General features: G+C 44.0%; 1 protein-coding gene across 13 annotated transcripts in view; it reads right to left on the bottom strand.

Moving 5' to 3' along the window:
* Window positions 1-17,845, bottom strand: part of tenm2a (teneurin transmembrane protein 2a) — a 238,044-nt gene that overhangs the window by 43,496 nt on the left and 176,703 nt on the right. For all 13 annotated transcript variants that reach the window (XM_033632873.2, XM_033632871.2, XM_033632870.2 and 10 more), the window contains one exon: window positions 10,017-10,255. In XM_033632873.2, the coding sequence (XP_033488764.1) occupies window positions 10,017-10,255 (239 nt within the window). The remainder of the gene's footprint in view (window positions 1-10,016; window positions 10,256-17,845) is intronic.

The raw sequence follows: 17,845 nt of genomic DNA on the forward strand, positions 1-17,845 counted from the left end.
CGCACACATACACAAACACACATGTACACACATGGAAAGATCACAGAGAAGCAGGTTTAACAAGCAAACGAGTTGGATTAAAAATAGATCTGTTGCTTCAAGAGGTTTTTATGTAATCTCGATGCATAATTCAGAGAGGCAAAGTGCTTGCCAGTATCATCAGCAAAAGACAGCATTTGAAACAGCGGCAGCACACGTGATCCTGTGACAGAAAACAAAACAAAAAAGGACGGACTGATTGGACAGAGGGACAAGGCAGATGAAAAGGAGGAGGTGGTGGCCGGGCTCGGAGACAGGGGTCAGGAGCTCTTGAAGAAACTGTGCCGCTGAACCTTGGCAGAGAGGAGGAGAGCGGGAGAAGGGAGAGGAACAGAGAGAATACTGGAGGACAGCGAGAACTGAGAGAATATTAAAGAACACATAAAATCCCCTGAGGATAAAAAAAAGAGCAGGAAAACAGGCACCAGATGATGTTGCAGAGAAGAGAGGAAGAGATGAATAAGGGTCTGTACAGATGTAGTGAGAAAGGGAGAAAAAGATGGCAAGTGAAGAGGAAAGATTTAAAGGATGAGTGGCCCTGTATTCGTTGACTGGTTGGGTAAGAAAAAGATGGTCGTGATTCATCCTCTGACAGTAAGTGGTTCTCTACGCAGGCAATCAGACAGAAATACAATGCCCATGTGTAGGCTACGTGTGTTTTGGGAAATATTTATACGTCTCCGAGTTAAAGGGTGCAAATGGATTTCTGCATGAGAGGGGAAAAAAGGAGAGCGGCAGAGATGGAGAAAGGTGACTTTGTAGGCTGACTGTCCCCTGACTGGAAAATATTGTATCATCATCATTCTGTTCTCTGGAACATGTTCCAACTGTGCAAACTCTCTCCCTCTCTCACTTGCTTTCCTCCGCTGCGCGCTTGTGTCTCTCACCCTTCTCTGCCTCAACTCAACCATATCATTGCCTATTTAAAAGGCAGCATCTCCCATTGAACCAATTGCACTGCTCCTAATTGCACCAAAGGCAGAGAATGGCCTCTTGCGTGTTTTGTGCGTAATCTCTTGCAATGCGACTGAGATTACACAGAGAGCACAAGTGTATGCACGCACACACACGGGCAACACACTTTTTCTTTGCCATCTCCCCTGGCCGTCCTGATAAATGCATATTAACTGTTCTAATTCACCACTAAATTAACAACTCTGACCTCAATTAGGGCGGTAATTGTAGCTGAGACCAGCCCCCCATCCTCGGCCTGGCTGCTAATTGGTTTAGGAAGCCTTTTCCCTGCCTCCTCTTCCTCCCAACCCCCCATCTCCACGGCCCTCATTTAGCGAGTTGGTAGAGATTTTGTTGTCCAAAACAAACACATGCACAAAAAGCAGCCACCCGAGAAAACGCCCTGTATCTTGCTGTACCACCTTCTTCTCCATCTCTGCGGCAAAGGGGTGCAGTGTTAATACGGAGGGAGAGGCTGAGGAAAAAGCAGTGTGCAGCCTCAGGTTCTCAATATTCAGGCCATTTGGGATATTTCTTAGAATTTACCACACAATATCCACTTATGTAGTCTATAAATAAAGCAGCCTTCTTTCTCAGCTAAGTTTTGAAGGCGCTGCTTGCTGAGATCATTTAGAGTCTCAGACAGAGGGACGGGGGCGGCGGTTGGCTGCTGCCCTTGGGGGTCATAGACACTGAGAGAGACAATTTGTCTGCTTCTGAGTGTGTGTGTCTGTGTGTGTGTCTGTGTGTGTATCTGCGTATGCATGCTTATAAATTGCACGGTATTAACAACAAGTGCATGCGCGCACGCGGGCACAAACACACACACACACACACACACACACTGCAACCCCCGACGGGACCTCCTCACCCAGCTGATGCAACTGAACTGTAATTGACTGCAACACAAAAGGTTATGTGAGTTTTTCCTCGCAGCTCCCACCTGCAAAACAGTGTCTATAGCGCAGAGAAACGGCAGCTCACTCAATCACACAGCAGAAATGGCTTCCTTATTGGCACTGAAATATTGAGACGGCCCGACGCAGATGTAGCCGTGTGTGTGTGTGTGTGCGTGCGTGTGCATGCATGTGTGTGATGGGCTAAATGAAAAGAGATGTGAATCTGAGTGATGTCCTCCTTTCTGAATCCTCATTTCCTCTTCAGATATCTCTACCCTGACCCCCTCCCCTCCACTCCCCTCCCCTCCCCGCGCCTTCTCTTCTCCACATCAACCCACTCTGCCTCGTCTCATCCCTCCCTACCTCGGCCCTTTCCCTCTCATCGATCTGTATTAGAAACAGGATATGAGGAACTATGCTATCTTATCACAGATCAGAGAGCGAGAGAGAACGAGTGAGGAAGAAAGACGAAGGAAGAGTACGCTCTGGAGGCCAAGAGACGGAGACACTGAAAGAAAATGAGAGACAGAGAGGAGAAGAGAGGACAGTGATTTCTTTCACTTTGCCTTCATCCATCTCCTGTTTCGAATACAGGACTAGTGAAGCACCATGGGCCTAATTGGACTAACGATTGGGCCCAGATAAGACCCGCACTAATGAATAAATGAATGAGGAAATAAATGAATGAAATGAGCCCATGCACGCCAATGCAGGCACTCAGCAATGATGTCCGTAAACGTGCAAATTCTGCATTTATGCACACATCAAAGCATACAATATATCCTCCAAAGCACGTGCAGAAACTCTATGTATACAAACAGAAAGTCAAGGGATTAACATTGATGTTTCCACCATGTGCCGTCTGAACAAGTGTGCACCCTGCTTTGTATCACCTGGCCAGTGCAGATGACCCATTTATCCCTCTGGTGCAGATGGTATAGCAACTTGTCCCTGGTCCTGGCCATGCCCTGGCCTTTTCCTGGACTGGCAGCGTGTGGTAAGATCCTAACCTTTATCAGTACGACAGGCCCTGCTGCTACGGACACACGCTCCATGTCTGATCCTTATGCCCAGGTTCCTGCATTCACCATATGCCCTCACCTCAGCACACATTCACACTCACACACACACTCCAAATGTATATGGACACACACCCACACTGGCATGAGCGACACATCCTGACCTCTCGCTGTTCCACCTTGGATCAGCAGAAGGGAGGCCACATGCAGAGTGTGAGGGGACTTTGGGGTCAAGGAGCTGTGGTTTGGAAAGCAGCCACATTGTGAGACCTGCAGGTCTGATACAACTTGAGCAGACAGTCCATACACGTACTCTGGGGCTCACTGTTTTTGTTTCTTATTTAAAAAGGTGAGATAAAAAAAAAATCATTAATATTATGAAAATTCTTTTAAACTTTTTCACTGGATTAAAAGGTAAAAATTAGCATTTTCTCCCTGTTTTTTTCTTCCAGAGATGATTAATAATAACAATAAAAAGAAGCACAATTCTGCTCCAAAAGCATATAATTTTCTGATTTTTATTTAATCTTTATTTTTGAAAATGTGAAATAATGAATAGTATCTTCAAGGAAAAGAAAGAAACATTACTAAAACTGTGATAAGTGGTCACTAGTAGACATCAGTTCACCTTAAAAATGAGAAATTCTCTTTAAAATAATAATAATATAAAAGTGTTAACAACTCTGACACAAAATCAGCAGCATATCTGAATTTTCTCTTCATTTTACTTTTTTTTCCATTTCCAGAGGCAAGTACTAAGGCAGTGGGTTGAGACTCCCCAAGGGGTCGCAAAGAAAAATGTGACAGGCTGCGACATGATTAAAAAGGTAGGAAAGACGTGGGAAAAGAGTCATATATCTGTCTTCAAAACATGCATTTTCAGATCTTTGTCAAAACGTTGCCTATTTTATTGCAGAATGAAGAACAGCAGAACTCCTCGAGCCTCTAAAAACTATTCAAATAAAGCAACCCAAGAGGGGGACGTCAAACTCTGGCTGAACAGCTTGCAATAATGGATGACTGGTAGATGGTGTTAAACCAAAAATGGGGCCAAAACTAAAAAAATCTTAAACTCATTCTGCAATGCATTTGCATTTCCTCCCAATTTTTCTCTTCATGTTTTATTACTTGAAGCATGTACTCAGACAGCGGCTCCCAAATTCTATGTTGGGACCCCCCAAGAGGTCGCAAGATAAAGCTGAGTTGTGATATGATTAATAAGATAGGAACGAGGAGTAAAAATCATATTTCTGCTGCAAAAACTACTAATTACTTTTTCTGTGCTCTGCTTTCTTTATTGTGACATGAATAATTTCACCTCCATTATTTCTAAAATCTATTGAAATTCAAGAAGAGAACATTACTCTTTGGTTGAATGCTTTCAACCCACAGCGGAGGCATTGCTTGGCTTTAAAGGGTCACAAGCAAAATAAACTGGGAGCCTCGTTATTAATCAGTGCTGCAGGAAGAGATTATTTATTGTAAAATGTGATAATCAGTGATATTTTGTGGCAGGAAACATTTAATTTTGGAGGCACGGTGACGTAAAGTCTAAGGGGAAATTGTTTTAAAGTGATCTGATCCTTTTTTTAATCAGTGCGATGTGATAACTGTCTCAGGTGTTTTGAAAATTGGCTCTCCTCTTTGATTGGTTGTTACAGCCTGGGGCTTTAATATAAAGATGTGTTGTTTCACATTGTGAATTTGATGCCTGACAAAGGCCCCTGACTGAAACGTTGTGTCTTTCATAAACTCTCACCGACGATGTGAAGGAATTCAACCCTTTCTTTCGTATTATTTCATTTTCCTATGCACCTGTGTACCAGGTGTGTATTAGATAACACTCGGTCTTAAAGTAATCTGGTTCAAAATGGAGTAACACTCTCCCGAAATGCCACCGTTTTTTAAGCCAGCTTTTAAATGATTACTTTGGCAGTGCATGCGTCTCCCTACATTCTGATGGATGACAAAAAGATGCAAAGTTTTTAGGAAAATGCAAACCTCTTTGATTAGAATAATACTTTGTGTATTTTGGCAGGGCTATATATCTTTGCACAGTAAAAATCATTAACATGTTATTATGTAAGGGAGCAGTGATATGAATGCACTGAAGTGAGACACTTATAACCGGGAAGAATGGGCAGTAAGCGATTGTGATCAGTCTGGTACGGCGAGACAGCAATGATGGATGGAAAGTGGTCGGCGTGGAGGCATGAAGGTCACACTCGATGACAGTGTGTGTGCATGTGTGTCTCCGTGTGTGTGTGTGGCATGTGTGAGACTGTTTAATCAATAGACAGGGGAGCTGGGAGTAAGACTAAAAATACATTGTGTCTGTGTGTGCGCGTGCATGTGTGCATGTGTGTGTGTGCATGCTCTCATTCATCAGTGGTGACAATACCATGTGGAGTATGCCACTGTGCCCGACAAATTCAGCCATCACACACACGCACACATTCACACGGAGCACCCCTGCAAAGGTGACACCAGCGCCCGCGAGCAAGTTTAGTCGTTGCAGTCAAGGGCACACCTGTGTGTATGTGTCAGTGTGTTTGTGTGTGTGTGTGTGTGTACGGACGGTGCGTGTGTGAAAACAGTCCACCTGGACTCTGACATGTCCTCGATCTTTCATCTATGTATCAAACCAGCCTTTCCTCTCCTTACTAACCACAATCCATCTCTTTTTCTGTCTCCCTTTTTCCCTTTCTGTACATTTTACATCCTTTGAGACTTCTTCTCTTTTTATCTGCTCTAACTTCTTTTCTCGTTATCCCCCTGTTCTTGTCCTCCACAGTCTCCCTCTGTCCTGTCCTCTCTCTGTCACACTCCCTCTGTTCTCCGCTCACTGTGATCAATTAGGAGACATTAGTCCCACAGTTATTCCAGGTGACAGAACCTCAGGAGGCCACGCTCTCCTTCATCTCTCCTCCTTCTGCCTCCCCTCAGTTTCTCCTCTCCACACCAGGCTGTCTTGTCACTCCCGCTCCTCCTCCCCGTCAGCTCCCCTTCTCTCCCCGGCAGTGCAAACAACAGACCTTGCGCCTCTCCTATTCCCCTCTCCTCAATCTCGCTCTCTCATCCCTTACGGCGCCAGCAGTGACATATCAGCCTCAGCCCTCCTCTCCTCCGTCTCTCCAGTCATCTATCCTCCTTTTCCTCTCCTCTTTATGTTCTGGCTGCATGCTGACAGTGACGCATCTCCCTTCTTCCCCTCTGCCCTCTCTGCTCCAACTCTATTCCACCCCTCTCTTTTTTCCTCTCCCTTCGCCTTCCTCTATCTCGCTCTCTCCAGGTTGCCGTTCACAATGACGGACCTGTCTTCCCTCCTGTATGCCAACCGTTCACCTGTATCCTAGCAACCACCTCTCCTTTGGCTCTGGTGCTCCATGCGGAGCAAGCAAACAAGACGCCGGGGGAATGAAGAACAAGCACTCCCGTTTATCCTCCTCCCTCCATCCGTTCAGTCATTCCTTCACACGTAAAGATGAGGCCATACTCCGCTGGAGTTGGGGGCCAAATGCTTTAACTGAAAATTTCACTGCCTGTCCTCTTATAAAAATAAACTCTCTCAAACTCACAGAGACACACATTCCCGTACAGAAATGCACACAGCTGCACATGTTTATTTCATGGTATCTCGTCCCCATGACTCCTTTTTAACAGTGGGACACAGTGAAAAAGCTTCAAAGAGATATCATCTACTGTGCCCCTGAAGCATGCTGAGTCCAGCCTTTCTGAAAGGTTCTCAGTGTGCGCACATACGTGTGTGTGTTTCTGCAAGATTGTCGAGCAATTTCTGAAGCTTTATTTATGGCCTTGAGAAGCACTGAAGAAAAAAAAAATTGTTTGAAGGCCTGCACACCCTCAAAGCTTTGCAATCAGACACACACATTGTCGCACACACATCTTATAGCTACTTCTTAGGGAAGGAGTGCTCGTGCACATGCACACACACGCACAAAAAGAAAAGTGCTGCTCAGGCACATGTGTCCTGGTGTAATTTATGAGCGGGCTCCTGGGCGGACGCCTCAGAGGGGTCCTCTTCACGCTGCATGGCTCTGGGTGCTCTGCACAATCCCCCCAGTGAGTGCCGGGCTCTCTCACACACACACACACACATACACACACACACACACACACACACACAAACAAGGTACTACAAAATCCCCCTTATGAGCTGTGAACTCTTCCGACTGAAACTCGCTGCACGATTAACGCTACAAAAAGCTAGGTAAACACTAGGGTTTCAGGCTTGGCAGCACTGCTACAGCTCTGTTCAGCACAGACAAAAACACCAGAGCAAAACATTTCCTTACAACAGCTGAAAAAGGGGCCCCACAGTTAGCAAAAGTAATACTGTAATAACAATAAAATATCATTTCAGCCTTGTTCAGCTTACCAAATTATAGCCACTTGCACAATTAAGTTTGGTGGTAAAGCACTGACATTTGGCATATAATAAAACACAGAAAGTGGAGCTTAAAGGAAAACTTATTAGCAACTCAAGCTCCTCGCTCACTGAATCCCATTCAAAAAAATCCACCATTACACAGCGCATTATATTCACACTATAAGAGGAGAGCATCTCTGGCAGTCTCTTTTAAATAAACGCTCCCATAAATAAAGTCATTTCTTAGTACAGCTAACAAGCTAATGCTAACAATTATTAAGACAGACAGGCGATGCTGTTAACAAGTTGTATGTATCTGGCAAGTACCCAGATGGTGCACTAACACTGATGTAGTGGGTATAAAAAAAATGTGGATAAGGCAAGCAATTATGTTCTCAGGAATAGACACATTTTTGAATTATTTTCCTCATTAGTTCCTTATCAGCTTAATATTATTAACAATTACAAGTCCTCTGATGAAAACAAATATTTCTGTCATAACAGCCCCGAGTGAGCCCCGGCGCTGCTAATAAAATAAGATGGAAGGTTTCGGTAAGTTTCTGTGCTCCACCACATCACTGCCCTCAAGTATCAGCGGGGAGGTCTTCCTCCCTCTCCCCGCTCCTGTTTCGGAGCTCCATATGTGGCTGTCCGGCGCAGTGTGAAAGCTCAGGAGACGATGGATCTGTCTGTGTGCCCCAGGCAAGGGGCCTTGATCTGCTCTGGAGGACACACACACCATTCTCAAGGGCACTCCGAGGGAGTACACAAAGCACACACACACACACACACACGGGTATGAACATGCGGGCACAGACTTGAGTGCACATATGCAATTTGGACACATCCCGGCAAGCACGCTGAGATGCATAAAGCCTTCAGATACACACACACACACACACACACACACTCACTGTAGATGGGTAGATGGATGGTGATGTATATATAAATATATATATATATATATTTATAAATAATGTAAAATTATATTAATAATGTATGTAGAGGAGATAAGGGGGTTGTTCTTTCTGCTGATGCCACTGTTCCCTCAGATCCCCCATCTGTTGACTCTGGTCTCTGGGGTAAGAGGCCAATCAAGGGCTCAGTGACACATCTGCCTCCTCACGCACACACACATACACACACTAACAGAGACACACAATCAAACATACATTTTCTCTGCCTCCACTTTCTACTGTCTATCACACACACAAACTCAGGGGTTTGCAATCTCTTGTCCAGTGAACGAGGTCAAGAGGGGATAAAATCCACGCCCACACACACACTCCTACACACTCAAAGAAATGCTCTCTCTCCCTTCCTGACAGATCCACCAGTAGACAACCATCAGAATCTCCTCCTGAGGTGCTCGGTAAGTGCTCTCCTCTGAGTATCTGCCATTCCTTTAAGTATGACTATCGCGCATTGGCTTCAGATCAGTGAAAAACATCCACTTCTCTGCTGGGTCTGTTAGGGATTCCTATCTTAACTGATACCTGCATGCGGAAACTGCCCCAGTATGCCGTGGTGTATGTATCTTCCTGTCTGTCTGACCGGCTGTTTACTGATGCCGAGTGGAGGCCAGGGCTCCTGCTGAGTCTGATTTTGACAGTGCAGCACGAGGCTGCAGTGACAAAGCTCACACCTCGAGAATCTGCTTTGTGTTTACAACGGGCCGTTAGCTTGACACTTCTTTTTTTTCGCTGTGGTCTGGGATGAATACAAATAAGAGCAAAGTTCATGTATTATGGGTCACAGCGAAACAAACAGGGCTAACCACGCTGAACTAAAAGAGATGTTTGTGTGAGACTAAGCATGGGGGCTTTCAGAGGGAGATCTGATTTCTTGGTCTTTCTTGGTCTTCAATATGTTATCCTATGTTCCTGCGTCTAAGTGACTAATGGAGGCAACAATTTCTGGATCTGGTCCAGTATTGAGAGAGACCACTCCAGCCAGCAGAGTAATCCCCATGGACAATTGTTACCATCAATTTACGTTCACTAAGAGGACTGTTTTTTACCACTGACAGGGTCAGATGGTTATGATAGGAGTCAGACAACATTATGGAAAAGAGCCTACAGAGAAATTAAACATTTTCCTTTACTTTTTCCTGATCCAGTCTGTTTGTTAGTGTGTGTTATCAAGTCTCGCTCAAGAAGTGATCTTGTTCTGAACTCTGGGGAACTTTTCTACATGTTGAAATCAGCTAAATATTCAGCCATGTCACTTTAAATCTTTTAGATAATACTAGCTAGGCTTTCTGATATCAAACACAACACACTCTTGGCAGCCCTCCTCTCTTCAACTCTCACTAATGTTTCTGCCGTTGTTTTTCCTGCAACAAGTTACCTCTCGGGATATTTCGGAATGAGACTTCTCTTTGAGCGAGACTTGGTCACAATAACAAACAGACCAGCGAAAGGTAAGGAAAAACATTTAATTTCTCTGTAGGGTCCTTTGCATAATGTTGTCAGACACTTATTATAACAATCTGAGCCTGTCAGTGGAAAAAACAAGCACTTTTAAGTGACGTAAATTGACAGTGCACTATTGCTCTTAGGAATTACATTGCAGCCTGTTTTGCTGCTGTGGCTGCAGTGCTCTCTCTAAGTTCTGGACCAGTTTCAAACACGGAAAAAAGGGGGTCCAGGTTGAAAAATGCCAACGTTTTTCCTTTAAATCCTAATCAAAGGACAATAATGCGTGATCACTTACCGATGAAGTAGGACAGTAGTATGGCCAACAGGGCAGCAGCTGCGATGGCGGTCACCGCGGCACATTTCCAGCTGCAGTACTTGGACGGCTTCTTTAGCTTGAAGGCTGAGCGGGAGAAGGTGTTTCTGGGTAGCAGGCGAGGTGGCGGAGAGTACACCGTTCCCGAGGTCAGAGGGTAACCGGGGGAGGAGCTACTGAAGAGAGGGGTGGTCCCTGATGACGTCTTGAACAAGAAGTGCCTGAAAAGGGAAAAAACAAGTTAGAAGGTCATTCCACAGGTAGGGAAAGATGAATCAAATGTTCATGTTATTAAATGCCGAAACAAGTGGTTTAAAAAAAATCGCTCTGGTAGCAAAGTAAACACGGAGTAGATACCCAATCAGAGGCCAGATGACAGGGTCACATATGTGCAAGCTTCTGTCCAATTTCTCTTTTCGATGAACCCTTCCTGCCATATGGGTTTGAACATCCTTGAACTGATTGTGTCTCCAATTCAGCCCGTTCCAGTCCGAGGTCTCTTTTTAACCTCCACCTGCTCTGCTCTTTTTTTCCTCCTTCCATTCCCTCGCTTCGCCTCACTCCACTTACAATGTTCCTCGTTTCCTCCCCTCAATGGTTTCAGAGGATCACTGCCGTCCCCCTTTCCTGTCCTCGCTGCCCCAGTGAGGTCAGAGCTCAGAGAGAGGATAAAAGAGGGATTTGAACCATCATCCCTTTGCTCATATTACCCATTATCCTCTGATATTGCTGCACCTGCTCACCCAACCCTTCGCCTTTGCTACTCTCCCTCCCCTCCTCTTCCCATTTCCCGTGCTATAATTTTTCTTCAACCTACCGCTACTTCACTCTTTCTCACATATATTTATACATCTCCCTGTTCCTCAGCATCTCCTTTCTCTCCTCTCAACTCCTCTCCCCTCCCTCCTTGCTTTCGGACTCCTTTTCTGATCTGACCTCGAGGGAACGTTATTGTCATGGCAAGAAAATGAAACACAGCACTTCAGAAACTTTTCAAGGACATAATAAGAAAAACTTCTGTAACACCTTTATGACATCATTTGCGACACACACTCCTAGCACACACGGGGAGCAAGGAGCTGCCCCTACACACACTCCAGGTGGTACGACAGAAGAAAGCCCTCAGGTGAGTGTGACAGATCAGAGGAGGCGAGGTCACTCTACTGCCTCAAAGATGACTGGGGAGAGGGAGTTTTTGTCTGCAAGTCTTTGTGGAATTTGCTTGTTTGTGTGTTTGTGAGAATGTGTGTGTGGGTGCACATGCTCCGGTGCTCTTTGTGAGTTTCTGATCTTTGAAGTAAGGACATTCCTGCAGAGAGAGGACATTTTCTCTCATCTTTACTTCTCAAAAAAAAAAAAAAAAACTGTCTCATTGTTGCAGTTTTGTACATAATTTCCTTGGTTATTATAACATTATATTCACCACAGTAACCCCCTAAGAACTGGAGACACATCAACATTGCTACAACATAGTCTGAAAGTGCAAGAAATGCTCGCCCATAACAATGGTAAGATTAATAATACATTGCATAGAACAACAGTATGCCAGGGTTGAACTAGGAAGTCAGTCTTGGTTATGAAGTCCTTTGTAAAATCCAAAATCAAGACGGATGTGTTTAAAGTCACGTCCAAAAGTCCTGATTCAAAACCAAGTCCTAATCTTTGTGTTTCGAGTCCCAGACAAGTCATTATGGCATCAGGAACAGCGACATTGTTAGGCTAACTTTACTGCTGGCCAGCCATCAATATCAGAGAGCTAATGCTAATGTTAGACATTGCCAACGTTTTAATGATTTCAAAAGGCATCATTTAGGCTGACAAATCTTGGATGCAAAGATTTTGTTACCTGTCATTGCTGAGGGCTCAATGAGTTCATGCTTGCAAAGTTAATCAATGTTAGCCCTTAGCAAACAACGCTACTTCTCATTTGATTTATTACCTGAGTAAACATTTTCCTATAGAGTTTATGATCTCAATCACTAGTTTCAAGTCTTCATCAGTATTGCATAATCTTCATTTTTTAGATTTTGGTCCCATTTAGAGTAAAATAGATGAAGGAGCAGGGTATGATTTAGTGCATAGCAACAAGTTAGTACCACAGCAGTTTCCTTGGACTTGGATCCACCCCTTGCTCCTCCACGGCTCGACCCTTGTGTCCGAATATGGTCTCCTCTGGCTTCAAAAAACAAGATAATGGCTTCATAACTCAAGGCTTCAAAATGATAGTCCACAAACGTTAAATGTTGCAGGCCGCTGAATTGAATCAAATCAAAATTGTATCGAGGCAGACTTTGTGATATTAGCACATATTGTATCATCTAAAGAATTGATATAATGTTGTATTGCGATGAAACCTGTGATTTACACCCCTACAAGTGGAGTCAAGTGGCTCAATGTTTGATTCACATATAGAGTCCTTAGAAGTAGTAATAAAAACAGGTGTGTGAGTGTGTGTGTGTGAGAGAAAATGTGTGTCAGTGTTCTGTTCTTTCTTCTGTAGCTCACTGTCTCTTTTATTCACACTAGGCTAGTAGGACCAGTAATAATGATGCTATTTAGAATAATGCTAAACTGCGCTTTGCTGTGTGGTCTCCTCTCCTTTTGATGTCTTTAATAACTGCTGTTTCATAACACCGTGTCTGTACATGTGTCTTCCCTCTTTAAAAAACAGTTGGTGAAAACAGGTGATGTGCTCAGAGCATGAAGATTTGGTTTGGGAACACCGCTGCACTCTCTATCAATTATTCAGCCAGCCTGTGTTCTGTCTCTCTTTTACTCTCTCATCATCTCATGCCACTGATTGTTGGATTGGTATCCTGCTGGACTTTTTTCTTTCTTCCTCCTCCATCTCTTCTCTTCTCCTCCCTCCCCCTTTTACCTGTCAGGTACGCTGTGTGACACCAAGGAAAACAGGGGAAAGAGAAGAAAGGGGGGAAAAAAACCCTCTCGACAGACAGAGGCTGAGTGAGTGCGAGAAGATGGCACGCAAAAGAAATATGAGGTTATTGTCTAAAAATACCAGCCTCTCAGTGTCACAGCCATCAATTTTAATATGCAGGCATAAATCTACACGCTCCCAAATGCAAGAACGTGCATGACACGCTTGTGTATATGCACAAACACACACACATGCCAAGGTCAACCAGCATGTGTCTTTGCTTCAACTCACTTTCACAGCCACTCTGTGATGGCAAGGCCAGCGGTAATTAATTACAATACTCCTAACGTGTGTGAGAACGCAGGGAGGGGGTGAGTTGGTCAATTACTCGCATTCCACGCGACACAATGTATAGGATTTAAAGTGCTGGTATGTATTTGAGCGCGGGCACTGAATTCATTTCATTTCCTGGCTTTGTTGTTTGTGTGCAGAAGCTCCACTGTGAGCTTGGTGTGGGATGGGAATATGTCTATGGGCCATACTAATTACGAGTAGGAATGGAAAGTGTCTAATGTGCTCTGGGGAGGTAATTGACATTGATTTATGTTGCGGAGGACTATGGAGGGGTTCTATCATAGCAGGCAGCCGGCAATCACAATTCTGTATCATTAGGCTGGGGTGTGTGTTTGCTTGTATGTGTGTCTGTGTACTTATGTGTGAATGTTGTGGGATTTTTGACAGTGGTCCAGCATGGAAACGTCACACATAATTAGAGAGAGCTGACAGAGACCCCCCACCCTCCCCCCCTTCTTCCCCCCTCGTCTTCTCGTGAGCTGCCAGTAGCAACCCCACCCTCCCACCCCCCGCCCAACTCTAACCATTGCTACCTTGCTGTCATGCATTGCACATGAAACGCACACGCACACATACATGCAGAACAAGCAAGCACTAACTCACACACTGACACACATTTGCACAGACTCAGACACAGGCGCCCACGCACAAACAATAAAAATTCATGTGGGTTTTCTTTCACGAGATCTCCCTGTACGTGCTACTAAACATTTAATTTGCATCCTCGCAGAGCACAAAGTGACATAAGAGAAGGATGGGGGATGGTGAGGGAGGCTATAGATTGGAAGACAGACAGATAGAAAGGGAGGATGTGTTTTCACTCCATTCCAACCCTGTTCCCCATTGAGAGAAAAGAGGACCTGGACAATTAACCACAGAACAGAGAGCATGCTGGGTAATTAGCAGGAAGTCAAAGCTCACATTCCCCTTGAGCGAATGGACACACACGCTTTTGGCGGGCACGCGCGCACACACTCTTCATCTTCTCGGCTCTCACAAACATGTGGTTGCTCAGGATAACACTCTGAGAATAATCATCAGAGGTAGAGAACAATTAGCGGAGGTCGACTTGGTATGGGGGTGACTGAAAAACGGTCAGATCTGAGAATGAAACAAAAGGCTTGGGGAGCACAGGATGCTCAAGGGTGGCGTCATGAGAATTGTTCCCTGCTACAATTGTAGAAAACAACAATCAGCAGATGGACGCAGTATAATGGGCATTCATTTGCTGAGTGTTGCTTTGAAGGAGGACATGGAACAATTCTGAGACTGAGTGATATGTGTAGAAAGCAAAAATATACAAAGCATCGTTTAGTGTTCAACTATCCAGAGATGCTGTTACGAATTTCTTTGCATCAAAGGAACAGTGTACCAAAACACCCAATTCAGATGTTATCATCCTATTAAATGGCTAGAAGAGGCCTGCCGCACCCACTATTAGGCTCAAAGGTCGTTATCTGCCCTTTCAGAAGTTGTTTGCATATTAAAATGTTAAGAAACTGTCGCCATGATAAGGTCATTGAATGGCCGTTGGGTCAATTTTGTTTTGTTGTTTATTTAGAGGCAAAAAATGCATAGTTAGGTTTAGGAAAACATATAATGGTACGCTAGTTAAAACAACCGGTTCTGGTTAAAATAAGTCAAAGATGTCTTTTGATTGTAAACATGACACAAACCCTGTTCTCCTGGCTAAAAGTCTCACAGCCTCCATCCCACCTGTCGCTGACTTCCTTGCTTTTCAAACGACTTCACCTGACTTCGTCCTTTGCTCCTGTCATAGCCTAATTATTACTGCCACGACAGGCTGTAATAAACATAAACTGTCATTTCATGGCCTGATAATTGCCTTCTGAACCTATTAGTAGCTGTAGCAGGCCCCATCTAACCCATATTTATGACACTTATAACCACTGATAACAGCCATTTCATGGCCTGACAACAGCTGGCCCCTCTGACCTAAATGACACATTGTTTTTTCCATAGTGTTTTCTTTTTGAAGGCACCACATCACCTGAAATAAACAATATCTCTGCTAACATCAAGGGGATCTACCTGTTTTTAATGAAATATTATATTAGGTTTATTAAGCTTCAGGGAAAATGAGCAGGGGCGCTACATCACATGGCAAAGGGCCACATATTTAATGAGGCTATTGCTCATCATCAAGTAGATGAGATGTGTCAGGAGGATCTGTCTGATTAAACTCAGCAAGTGATTGATCAATTGATCACATTGCACGTTCGCTTTACTGAAATTAATCAGAGCGGCATGTTGTAATGTCAGCTGAAAGTTAGTTTAATAATCACCAATTGGACCCAATAGAGTCTGCATTAAGCTGAAGTTAGTTTTTAGTTCATATTATCCAGCTACACTTGTATCTTTACAGGAAGTGGGTTTAAGGAAGCCCCATGTTTTTTGTGTGTGTGTGTTAAATACATTTTTTGACTGCTGAACCACCTGTGCACACTTGCAAATCAACCAAAGTTATGTGGAGTTTTCAAGGAGTGTGGCTCTATCATATACTACCTCTACCCACTCAGGCTTGACCTTCCCTAAAGTGTCTGGTATGACTTCATCAAAAGGAACAAAGTCAGTACTGCAGCAGTGGTTACATTTGCAAAGCAGGAAAAGGTGTCTAACTCCAGTTTAAACCCCCCAGAATGACATTTAGTTGAGAAAACAATCTCACCACAATTGTTTTCTCAGCTGCTGTTTCCAAGGTCAACAATAACTTTGAATCTCAGACAATAAAGCTACAACTGGTTTCCTTCTGAGAATAACTTTATGTTGTATTTGCTTAAACTGTCACTACATACACACAGTATTACACCAGACAGATAGTGTGTGAAAAAAATCATGTCCCTCCTCCTCTGTTGCATCTAGTGGCATTTGCTAGAATCTACTGCAGCTCACAAACCAATCAGAGTCTCTATCAGAGTCAATCTCTAATGCAGTTGTCAATCATATCAACTGTCAAACTAGGCAAGGCTGATGAAATATAAAGATTCTGCTACTGAACTGCCTATTTCTCACCTCAAATCTTTTCGGAAACATACTTTAGTGTACTGTTTAGCTGTAAAATGACAAAGTTTGTGACATGGCCAGAGCAAACATTCTCATTTTACAACTAAACAATACACTAAAATATGTTTCTGAAAACTTTTGATGCGAGAAATAGGCAATGTAGAAAGCAGTGATTGAAATGATTGACAGCTGCATTAGAGACTTCTCAGCTCTAATCGGTTGTTGATGTTCACATGTGGCAATAACATTAGAGGCAATTTGCGAGGACAGAGAACAATGATTTTTTTCCCCACAGATCATCTGTTCCATGTGCTCCTGTGTGATTATAACGACGGTTTCAAAGTTATTACTATAAAAGTTATAGCTTTAAGAGGTTTTATTTGCATTGCTAACAATATTTATGCTAATTGTAGCATTCTCCACATACAATATGAATGTGCTACCAACTCAAATAAATTTTGTGTTGCATTACACTTTAAAATCTATACCTGAAACAAGTGAAAGCGCAGTTAAAAATACAGCTTAGTTTGTTAGGGTAGTGGCTCTGCATGATAATATTAGATACCATGTTTACAATATATACTGTATGTATGCAAAATCATATCATTAATAAACCATGAATGATATTATGTGGTTCTCATATGCATATTACAGTCGTGGTTACAGGGCTGGGCGTGAATCTTTTCTCTGTAGCTAACTCCTTCTTCTTCTTCTCCTCCAGCCCCTGTGGCTCCCACAGGTAGCATCTTTGAATCTGTCCCCACAGCAATGCATTTGAAAGTAACCTATAGTGTCCCCACACCCCACCCCACCCTCTGCTGCTCCTTCTAGATAAATTGAGATGCTGCAACCTTCTCAGTGATCTTATTTCTTCCCTAGAGCTGTGGCCCACAGCGGAGGGAGCAGGGGGTGCAGGGGAATGTCCTGAGATCACAGAGAGAGATTGAAACTGGCATCAGCTTGCCAAGAGGCTCCAAGGGACCGATTGGAAATCAGGTGCTTTCTCGCAAAACGCTGCAACACATGTACACACATGTGCGCTCTCATGCACACACAGAAATGCATGATTTCTGTCTGTTTCTTGCTCACACACACACACACACACACACACACACACACACACCTTCATAAACACACACACACATACACAGTGGCACCAGCCATCTATAGTCATTTATCTCACACCGGTAAATGTATCCATGTTCTACGGGCCCCAATCTCCTTCCTCTGCCTTTCTATCTTCTCTCACACACACTCCCCAAAACAATCTCCTTCAATCACCACCTCTCTCCATTTCTCTCCCTCTCTCTCCCTCTTTATCTCTCCCTCCACTATCGTAAACCATTCCTTTCCATTTCCCCCCTCTCCCGACTTATATTTCTCTGCTATATCAACACCCCCCCACCGCTGCCCCATCCCTCGTCTATTCCTATCTCTTTCTTTCTCTGCCAGTCATCCAGGCCCTGGGGTGTTCTTAGGTGATCAATCTTCATCCTCTCAGCGCTGTCACACTATCGGGTCAGGCCAAAACACACACACACGTGCGCACACACAC

This window comes from Epinephelus lanceolatus, chromosome 7 (genome assembly GCF_041903045.1).
Source record: "Epinephelus lanceolatus isolate andai-2023 chromosome 7, ASM4190304v1, whole genome shotgun sequence".
Classification (NCBI taxonomy): domain Eukaryota; kingdom Metazoa; phylum Chordata; class Actinopteri; order Perciformes; family Serranidae; genus Epinephelus; species Epinephelus lanceolatus.